Source organism: Rhagoletis zephyria, unplaced genomic scaffold (assembly GCF_001687245.7).
Source record: "Rhagoletis zephyria isolate East Lansing unplaced genomic scaffold, Rhagoletis_zephyria_1.1 Rzeph_scaffold_01535, whole genome shotgun sequence".
NCBI classification, from domain to species: domain Eukaryota; kingdom Metazoa; phylum Arthropoda; class Insecta; order Diptera; family Tephritidae; genus Rhagoletis; species Rhagoletis zephyria.
Window position 1 is genome coordinate 104377 of NW_016158619.1, and position 11434 is coordinate 115810.

The window sequence follows — 11434 nt, forward strand, 5'->3', positions numbered from 1 at the left end:
AGCACACTTAAATTCCAGTCGTCGGGCATGCGTTCATCTGACCATATTCTGCACAAGAGTTGATGCATGCACCTTATCAACTCCTCGCCGCCGTACTTGAATAGCTCAGCTGGCAGGCTGCCAGCTCCAGCAGCGTTGTTGTTTTTCAGCCGCGTTATTGCTATACGTACGTAGGATATACCTCCAGAATTTTTACAGAGATACAAATAAGGTATGCCAAATCACATCCAGGAACCAAAAAAAGCAAGAGCTTATTGAACATTGTGTTAATAGTTCTTTTTTCTTGCGAAAATTGCTAAAAAGTTCTTAAAAATATATGAGTGCAAAACTGTAACATTTGCATTAATTTACATTTTTGTCTGCTGGTTTTATTATTGTTGTTGGATTGACTATGAGTTATGAGAGAGGAAGTACAGGTGTACCAATAAGAATATACAACAAAAGTATGAAAGTCGTTAGAACTTGGGAAGATAGCGATGGCTGAAGTAAAAAGTGTTACAACATGTTACAGTTTTGCCCGTCACTGTATATAATTATAAGAAAAATGTTGGAATATACGTTATTATTTACATATTTATGGCCACGAACTTTCCATCAAAAAATTTAAATTTTAAATAAAATTATATAAGGTCTTTCGAACGTACATAAGTATTTTCAAAATCACACATTTCTTTAGTGAAAATTTGATTTTCCACTGATAACACACTGAGACGATTTCACTTAGAATATTTAATTATATTCATCTTTCATCACCGGCAGTGCTATCAGGAAGGGCTGCCAAATTGCACATATAGTTATTTGGATTATTCAGTGAACATAAATTCGTCAAAGAAATTTCTTTTCATTCTCTAGCGCAGTCCAACCTTTGACCAAGTCATCCAGAACTTTGGTTTTGTCAAAAACGATCAAATTTCTCTACTCGCTGTTCAAAGACTCTCCCAAACCCTCAAAAAAAGGATATTGTTTAAGAAGCGGTAAAATAGTTTGCATATCACCTTTTTCAATAATTTGTGGGTCAAAATACTTTAACAGTCTTAAGTTGCTTTCAGCAAAATTAAACCATTTACGCATTTCATCACACAGTTTTATATAATATTTAAAAGTTTACATTCAACACTATGAATCTCTATATCACCACAGTTGCTCTCTTTGAATTTTTCAGTTTCAGCTGAAACTGCGATGCGATTCTTAATTTCGCCATACAAAAAACTGTCACCTGAAATTGCGACGGAATTGCCTTAACTTCGCGAAAACAACTCTTAAAATTGCGTATTGTGAATTATTAATGAGTAAAAAGAAGAAAAAAACAAACGTCAAACAAGCAAGTAAAAACAAAGCAAACCTGACAAAACAAAACAACAACAAAGAAATAAACAAACTGTCATCGAAATTGAAATTGAGATGGTTGTGTAAACAGCTACAATTTCAGTTTAAAGTAGAGTATTGAAATTGCACAATTTGGCAGCACCTTCAGCTCTTCAACTAACACAATATTTACAAAAAATTTTTTGTGACTTTTACATTCATATTGAGGAAAAATTGGCTGGTCAACTTATTTGAAAGCAACATCTTGACAAACTAGGTTAATAGCGTCATACCAGTAAAATTGTGGTAGATTTTTTAAAATATGTGGTAGTTGTGGTAGAAGTGTAAAATTATTGAAAATGTGGTAGATCTACCACAATTGTGGTAAAGTGACTACACTGACTTTTCCACGCGAATAATGAAATGTGCTAGTCTTCGACGACTATAGTGCTACTCTTCATAGGGACCGAGGATATGTAAGGTAGATTTTATGCTCAAAGCAATTTTTTATGAGAAAAGAAAACATCTTAATTTTGATGGAAAATTTAAGTTTGCAAAAAAAATTCATTCTCTAAACTTATAAGTTTATCAATATGCACTTATGCTTGTTAGTTTACCTAAGAAACTTAAAATGTGCTGAATTGTACCTTAACACTAAAATTTTTTATGCGATAATTATTCTACTCCACAATAACACTCACCTTCGGCACATAACAATACAGAAACTTGTGTTCCCTATCCACAATCATGTGATCCATTTGCTCTTCTGTCAGATCATCTAACGTGTGTGTACTATGGCCCAACGTCTCACATTGTTTCTGTAAATATTCCTGTCGCTGTATATTTATCGTTTGTGTTAGCTCCAGGCCGTGCTGGGTGACTTTCACATTATTGTTGTTGCCATCTTCGAATGCACCACGACTGAGGTCAAACTGCTGGACACCAATGAAAGTTAGCCCTATCCAATAAATGAACAAGGATTGACGGTAGAAAATTGAATCCGCTTCCGCTGATGGCATGGTCAGCTTTGAATTCTGGTTCTGATGGCTGTCGCACATTCCTTGTGATAGTTTTGCGATTGAACTTCCCACTTCTCATGCAGCGCGGTGGTGGTGGTGATGGTGGTAGTTGCGGTGAAGTAACGTGACATCGAAATTCGGAATCGGTTAAACATTTGAGTTGGTTAAACTTTGTTAACACTTTGCGTTCTTACTTCTATGCACTATAAAGACCTTTGAACATCAAGTTACTGATTAACTTTTTATATTTTTGGACCGGCTTTTTCACTATCGACAATGAACTTATTGTTTAGTAGCTATAAACTTGTTAGCGTCGATGTTTCATACATGTATATTTCATGTTTACAAAATCGTAAAGTCGATCCGTTCTCAATGCCTCAACCAATCAATAGGTTGCATCCGTCCTCGTCGTAAAGCGACGTTTTCGCCTGAAAGTTGAACATGTAGGCGCGCCAAAGAAATCGCCATGTAACCGTAGTTCGCTTCGATGACCGCGCGCGCTGTGGAGTAGGCGAGATCTCCCGTGCTTCTGTTGACCACCAACCAAGCCTCTGTAGCCTCAACCAGCCGTCGATGTTGTTCAGTGTTGCCAGTTTCGCCATTTTCCGGCTAGATTTAGCCGGTAGCGATAGCTAACATCCGGAAAAATTTTGGATTAGACGGCAGCCGATTTGTTAGCCGTTTTGCAAAAAAATAAGCCGTTTTTAGCCCATTTTGCTATAGCCCTTACTTTCTTAAAATTCAAATTCATAAGTTTCCATTTTTACAAATTTTGCGATCCAAAATCTATTAGAAATGGCCAGCATTATCTCGGAGAAAATTTTCATGACGGACTGCGTTATATGAAATTGAAAGTAATTTTTTTCTAACCCGAAAAGTCCTAAAATACAGGGCAGATTTCAATGATTTCTATTTTAAGCGAATATGCAGTGGCCCAAATACAAACATATAAACTAGGACGCGACATTTTAGCAAGTTTGGCTATTTTTATTTAGTTTATTTAATGATTCTATTTTTTTGTATGAGAGTGAAGTTGATTACTCAAAAAACACCATTTAAATCCAAATCTCATACTTTGTGCAAAAATTTTAAAAATTCTACAAATTTTCACCAAAAATTTTTAATTTTTAGGTTTAGTATAATAAAGTGCAAATTTAAAGTAACTAGCACATACCGTTGATTTTTGGCAATTTTTTTGTTGCCGGTGTTCTGCATTTTTTCCGTATAAAAAATTTGTCGAACATACTTTGTATGGAAAAAATGCGTTGCACCATCATACAAAATAATGCCAAAAATCGACGGTAAGTACTAACTACTTCAAATTTGCTCCACATTATACTAAAATTTAATAGACTCTAAAACTGCATACCATAACTTTGGTGAAATTTTGCAGAATTTTCATAATTTTTACACAAAGTTTGATGTTTGGATTTATATGGTGTTTGTTAAGTAAAAAAATAAACATTAAATAAACTAAGGAAAAATAGCCAAAACTTGCTAAAATGTCGCGTCCCACTTTATATTTGCGTCACTGTATTTTTCCAAAAAAGGACATAACGTGGATTTTCCTCATAAAATTTTTTGTTACGAATATCTTAAATTTAAGTGTGAGATTTTATTCGAAACACTTAGAAAATAACGAAATAAAACAAAACTCTCTGGGCAGACAATAACTGTTAATAATTGTTTTAAAAAACTTAAAAAGCGACTAGATATTCCGATATAACTGAATGGCGTTTTCCTTTCTCGAAATAATTTTGCCCTTTTTCCTCAGCTCTTCCACAGCATTACGTGTTAATTTCTCAAAGTAGTGCAAATGTTTTCAATAGAAAAGCAAACGCCATAAGTTTGTAATCCATCTTTTTTTGTATTGAATTTAATACAAACTTGAGTTCTGATGTAAAGCTTGGCTACGTACAACGACAGTTTTCTTTGTTAAACAAAAATAATTTTTAATGAATATGCTAGTCTTTCTACTAGTGATTTATTTAAATAAAATATGTGAATTTTAGTTGAAACATATTAGCCGTTTTTAGTCGCTTTTTTTGCCAATTTATCCGGTCGGACCAAAAACTTCTGGCAATACTGATGTTATTGCTACTGCCGTTGCTGCTATACTGCTGCTTCGTCGTCATTTCGGGAGTCATTGTTGCTATTGCTCTCATAACCATAGTTGCCAACTTCGTGCTTTAAGCACTAGATTCAGTGCTTTTTGAAAATGAAAACGCCAAAAAAAAAATTATTTATTGCCTAGTACCTTTATAGTGCTTTTTTTCTGAACTTAAATTCCTCCGAGATAGGGGTCATTCCATTTAAAAGAGGAAAGCAACATAAATTTAAATATGCCCTTATTATCTCTTATTTCAGTAGTAATCTCTTTTTAAATTACTACATTTTATTAAACTGTTATAAAATATTAAAAATTTCATGCATAATTACATTACACCAGTCACAAGGAGATGGACAGTTACAACTTTAAATAATTTTTAATATTTCTATGGAGATTTAATAAACCTTATTTTTATTGATAACGAAAGCGTATAATTCATATTTTGCAACACCAAAACAATTTTTCGTAAAATTAAGCGTTTTGGCTAAAATTCACAAGGCTAAAATAATTATTTTCAGTGTCCCACCAGTCACGTTCATTCAAATGATAAATACATAAGACGAAGAAATCGTTTGGTATTATTGTTAAAGCATTTTTATGAATTAGTTATCGTTCTATGTTAAAAAATATCTTTCGCTGTTTTGTAAGTTCCGGCGACATAGCTAAAATTCACGATTGATCACATTCTGGAGTAAAATGTCCCACCCGTCACAATGGAATGACCCATAGGTAAAACCTTAAATAATTTGAAATATTTAAAGCTGTGGCAGCACTGAATTTACAAGAATCTACAAATTTAAATGCACTAAAATACAACCAAGATTGATAAAAAGCTAAAGTTGCAGACCCACCTTGTTGAATTCTATTCGCGTTGAAAATGCTAGTACGCAGGTAAGTTAAGTATTTCTTTTTTGTTTTCTAATTATTTGTACAAATTTTGATTTTTTTTACCACCTGAGTAAAACACATCGTTTCTTGGTGTTGAATCCAAATCTGGCCACACAATTACTTAGCACTAGAATTTTTAGATATCCTAACCACAAAGTGCCAAAAACACAGTTTTTCGTGATATTTGAGGTTATATAATGAAAACATCAAATTTTTTGCTCATTTCTACTTAGGGCATCTTTTTCGTTTGTTGCGATTTGATTTTTCTTTCTCGAGATATACCAGTTTTAATGTGCAGTGCTTCGGTATTACGTCGTAATACCATGTTCTGACCGACATCGAAAACATGTTTTCGTTGCTAAAACTGGTTTTCGACCTAAAACTTGTGTTTTCGTCCATGTAAAATCTGTCAAACGAAAACCAGTTTTCGCTGAAAACTACTTGAAAACTCACGTTCCACTCATTCCAATCGTCCTGTCTTCACTAGGTTTTTTCGATTATTTATCGAAGTGGAAGTCATATTTTATCATACCTGGCCAAAGCAAAATAAGAATGAAAGTTAAAGGTTGTAAATGAAAAGAAAATGAAGGAAAAGTGTTTTGGTTTTGTTTTTGTGTAGAAAAACTGCAATCAAAAGATCTAAGAAATATCAACGAAAACACTAACAACCGGTGTGAACGGCCTACAGTCCACAATCCCAAAACTCGTTTTCAAAGTGTTTTCGTTGTCGGTCAGAACATGGTATAAGCATGAGCCATCATAGAATGTGTAGAGGCTATTCAATCATTATGAGCGAAAAATTGTGTGTATTGATATATGTATGTACTCTTGTAAATATTGTTAATTTTTTGCTTTTGTTAAATACAAACTATTATGTTACCTTTGATTCAAAAAAATGTGTTTTAGTGTGATAAAACGCTTTTTTCCAAGTTTTTGGTGCTTTTTGAAAATTAGAAGTTGGCAACACTGCTCATAACCAGTTTCATCGGACATATGTACATATCGTCGGTGATACTGCAAAACGGTCTATGTCTATTAGTCTATTAGTACCCTTGACACTTAGATGGTCTCTTACTTGCTCAGGAATGCTTCTGAAAGTCGATACACCCTAATAAAGGAATGACAAAACTGTCTACCTTTGGCTGATGAAGATGAACGATTGGCAGAAGCGACCAGATACAGATAACAGATCAATTAAGCACCAGAGGCAAAAAGTGACATATAACGTTTTGCAGTATCACCGACGATATACATATCGCTCACTCAGCTCTCGTTTATGTTGTACACGTGCAGTTGATTCGATTGCTCTTTTCAAATTAGCAATAGTTGTTTTTTTCTACTGCAAAAAAACGATTATGAACTGTTGAAAGTTTTAAAGGCATGAAAGACTTTAGTAATATTTTGGGGCATATATGTATGTATGTATGAGATATATTATCATACATTCGTACCAGGGATGTTGCGAATATTTGCATTCGCATTCATTATGCGGATGATTCGCATAATTTTACGCATTCGCATTCGACATTCACATTCGCATCTAATATTGTTGAAAAGTCTGTCTAACCAGGGTGGGGACAATAACCGGCTTTTAGCTTCAGGCGCTAGACGGTTAAGTAGTATATCAAGCAACATTGATGGGCCTTCAACAACTACTGCTAAAAGTCTTATAAGCAACCTAGAAATTATTTTTAATTCCTCCAGCGAAAGGGTACTGGAAACATTAAAAAATGTGAAATTAAAGCTCAATTGAAGTTCTATCTTAAAGAAAAACGAGCTCATCTCGGTGAAAATCCTCTCGATTGGTGGAAAAATAAACTAAAATACGACAAATTGACAGATCTCGCGCGGAAACAGTTGAGCGCTCCACCCGCCAGCGTTCCAAGTGAGCAATTGTTCAGCGCAGCCGGCCTTATATACGAGCTTCTAAGAAATCGCCTTATGGGAGAAAAAGCAGCAAAACTACTTTTTTTTTAAATATAATATGCCCATTTTGAACTTTGACTACTAGCGTTGAACACTGTATAGGTTAAGCACTCGTTCAATGTTCTAATAACTTACAAAATTTTCAAGTAATATAAACGATGACTTAAGTTGGGTATAGTTATTCCTAACATTCGCATTCCCAAAATTCGCATGTAAAAAAATTACATTCGAAACATCCCTAATTCATATATACATATGTACAAACGGCCGCACACGACATTCGTACATCTATAGGCTAAAATACATAAATCCAGTGTTGCCAGAGATAAATATAAATAAGGGGTTAAATCTCCAGAAAAACGAAACATATTAGAGCTAAGAAAAGGTCTAAGTAGTTTCATTATTCATCGATTGAACATTTTTATTTATTTTAGAACGCTTTTTGAAAATTTTCATTCTAAGCAAACATTCTGACCTTAAAACTCGTAAAAAGAAAACATGAGAACATAGATACATTACGAACTCATTAATAACAATAATTTACACGAAAAAAGGCCTTCACTAATTTACACTGAAAATAAATTTCGTAAAAGTGCTACGAAAAACTTTCGTAGTCTTGATTTTTGTACAATGTACGAAACTTTCGCTCATAATACGAACACATTTTTCACAACGAAACAAGATTTTACGAACCATACGTAAATATAACGAAAGGACTTTTGTAAAGCATTTTTTCAGCACAATTTACGAAATCTTATGTTTATTTTACGAAACACATTCGTAAAGCACTGAACAAATCTCTGTACGAATAATTTTGTATATATGGTTTTATGTGTATGGTTTTAAAATTTACGAAATCTAAAATTCTGTATTCGTACAATTTAGTTAATACTTTCGTATAAAGTACTAATGCAACAACATATTTTTTAAATTCGGACAACATACGAATATTTTCGTACAGTATACTAAATTACCGGCAGCTTTATATTTAATCATGTTTTTATGTATCGCGTGTCATTGCGGAATTACTTGTTGGCTGCTGTGAAACGTATAATATAATTTTAAACGTTTTAAAAAGGGATTTGCTGGATAAAAATACAATACAAAATTAAATATTAAAGCTATAGATATACTATGCTCTTAAGCATACTATGTTTTTAACATCGCCTACGCTGCGCCTTTCGCTGCAATGTGGGACTTGATAAATAGGCAATTTCATCAGTTACCTATCAACCGCAAGCCTAAGCCAGGAGCACTACTTAATAAAATTAAAAGTATATAAATGTATGATTTTTAACGGAAACTTGTTTTTCAGACGCCTTCTAATTTTCCTTTAATTTATTGTCGTCAAGGAAACAAACATCGATGAAGCTGCGAATCTGTCAAGTACCTCTACATAAAAATATTAAAATGTTTAAGAAAGTAAAACCAGTATTTTTTATTTTCTTTCATATTTTATATCTTATTATATTGAGTTTTGTTGAGTCTCATAGTTTAACACTTTGCATCAACATACTTTATTGAATGAAGCCTAAGCAATAAAAAAATATGTAGTATAGAACCTATTCGCATACAGATAAATAAAAAAGACTTAAGTTTTATTATAGGTAAAATAACCCTTTTTATAAATTTTGAACTACAGTGTAGTCAGAAAATTCTTCTTCTTCTTTCGTAGAATGTATGATTGCTTTTATTATTAACACTATAAAAAACATGACTCAAATTATAGCACAGCAGTTTCATTATATTTTAATCATTAATGTTAAGAGTTTTTGCAAATCATTTTGTTAAACAAAAACGCTAAATATTAACGATAAAAACAAAATAAAAGTGTTGTGTTATAACTCGTAATATGTTTTTTACAGTGTGGAGAATGAAAGCAATCGCACATTCTACGAAACAAGCGCGGATTTTACAAAAACAATTTCGTTAAATATACGAATTATTTCTGTGCATTTTACAAAAATTTCGTAAAAAACTAAGAAATACCACGAAATTCTTTAGTAAATAGTACTACATTCGTTAGCTAATAGTACGAATACATTCGTAAAATGTACTAAAGATCTGATGCCTCATATTTTCGTAGTATGTACGAAAACGGTTTTGTACAATCAACGAAAACTTTCGTGGCTCAAAATGACAAAAAATTTCGTAAGATGTAGGCAAGTTTTCGTTATATTTACGCAGATTTTATTTTCAGTGTAGGGTCGCTAAACTTGAAAATAACTCTCATTAATTTTCCCAGGGAAGCATTTTCGAGATATAGGCAAAAACCTCTTTTCTAGGTATTTTGAAGTTCTTGCCAAAAAAACTCCAGAAAAGCGACTAACCTGATCTTGTTTGGATACTTTTCGAAAGATATATTTAGGCTCACTGCATTGATATATTTTTTGTGTCAATCAGAAGGGTACTTTTTGAGTTTTAGGCGTTTGAATTCGAAAGATAAGGAAATTTTCGAGATTTTCGAAAATTTTTCATTTTTATTCATTCCTTTCAGCTGATAAACTTTGTAAAAAAACGTAAAAAAAAGTTTTGACGAAGGACCATTTACAACGAAAATGTGAAGAATAAGAACGCCCATATGAGACAGAAAATTTTAATCTTTAGACAAATTTAATAAACGCGGCCAATTAAAATGTTTGCTTCAATCGCTCTTTCGGTTAAAAATGTGTTTTTCCACAAAAACAGCAGAAATGATTAAACTTAATGTTTCAAATTATGTTAGGACTTTTGGAGCCTCAAAGTACAGCCCGAGCGATTAATCGACATCGGCATCGGCCAAAAGCATCGGCATCGGCCGTTTTTGGCTGATTCTTTTTACTTTTACCACAATTTTAACAAATGTTCATCAAAATTTGAAACTGTTTAACTAGATTTTGTAGAATTTTTTTGAGTACGCAGTTTTTTAAATTTTAGTACAATAAAGTGCAAATTTGAAGTGTTGATTTTTGACAATTTTTTGTTCACGCGTTGTTGTTCCAAATAAAGTATGTTGGAAAACTTTTTTGTATGGAGAAAATTCGCAACAGCTTCCATAAAAAAATTTCCAAAAATCAATAGTAAGTCGTAGTTCTCTAAAATTTCCACTTCGTTAAAATAAAATTGAATGGGCTTGTAATGCGATCAAGCATACATGTTGCAACCCTACAAATCACCTTATATGAATTCGCCTAAGGTAATAGATTACAAATATAAATTTACGATATTGATGCAACCCTGTTGTATCGGCGAAAGCAGCTAACTTTAAGTCTTTTAGTGAAAATAAAATTAGCGGCATTATTCCGCGTACCCTCAAATCGAACAGTCAAGTCTTGTTTTAATTTTATATTTGGGTAATTGCTGGCTACCAGCGTTGGCCGGCAACAGAGCCGGTGGAGCACCAGGTCTCCGCGTGAAGTTAAACGCCAGCAATTGCAGCAGCACTGCCTAATACGGCAGCACCGAGGGAGCGCTAGGGCTCCATGCAAGAGCGAGCGTTGGCCGGCAACAGAGCCGGAGGAGCGCTAGGCCTCCACATCTTTACCGAGTGAGTGCAGGGGAACAAACAAATTAATTACAACCTCGACATGGCGACCGTGGGTCCGTCCCATTAAACGGCGGCCACCTACACATAACTAAAAGTTAAAACATGGGAAAAATTAAAATACAAAAAAAAAAAGCGTGAAATGAACTGAACTTAATTTCGAGACCAAAAATCATTACCAACAACTATACGGTGGCGGTTAACTAAATCAAAAACTTTGAAAATTATTACAAAAACACAAAAAAAAACTTCTAAAAAACTACAAAAATCCAAAAAAAAGGTTCAAATACAAAAAATAAGAAAACATACATACACGTGCATACAGATGTGAAAAAAACAACGAAAATGAACTTATATTAAACTAACTAAAAACTTGCAGTGCGCATACATACATAAATGTGCATATAGATGTGTACAAAAAAAAAATAAAATGTGGCGGTTATAATTAGCTAAAATTATAAAAAAAAAAAAAATATACATATATAAAACATTCAAAAACCAAAAAAAAGCGGTCGTACCAAATTTTAAAAAAAACTAAACTTTACAAAAGTGGTAGAAAACACATAAGTGGCAAAAGAACAATAAAACCAAAAACAAAAAAACAAAACTATAAAACTGCGACCGTGCTGTACCACCAGTCCTAAGCACGACATAACGGCATCG

General features: G+C 33.2%; 2 protein-coding genes across 2 annotated transcripts in view; both read right to left on the reverse strand.

Moving 5' to 3' along the window:
• LOC108364334 (carbohydrate sulfotransferase 11) overlaps window positions 1-2498 on the reverse strand; it is a 101094-nt gene extending 98596 nt beyond the window's left edge. The window contains exon 1 of the mRNA XM_017617976.1: window positions 2007-2498. Coding sequence (XP_017473465.1) covers window positions 2007-2363 — 357 coding nt within the window. The 5' untranslated portion in view covers window positions 2364-2498. The remainder of the gene's footprint in view (window positions 1-2006) is intronic.
• A 36-nt stretch (window positions 2499-2534) lies between these two features.
• On the reverse strand, window positions 2535-6807 carry LOC108364335 (uncharacterized). Its single transcript, XM_083287423.1, is given in 4 exon segments — window positions 2535-2816; window positions 2818-2933; window positions 6575-6658; window positions 6766-6807. Coding segments are annotated over 4 exon segments (438 nt in total). The 3' UTR covers window positions 2535-2620.
• Between the last annotated feature and the right edge of the window lie 4627 nt (window positions 6808-11434).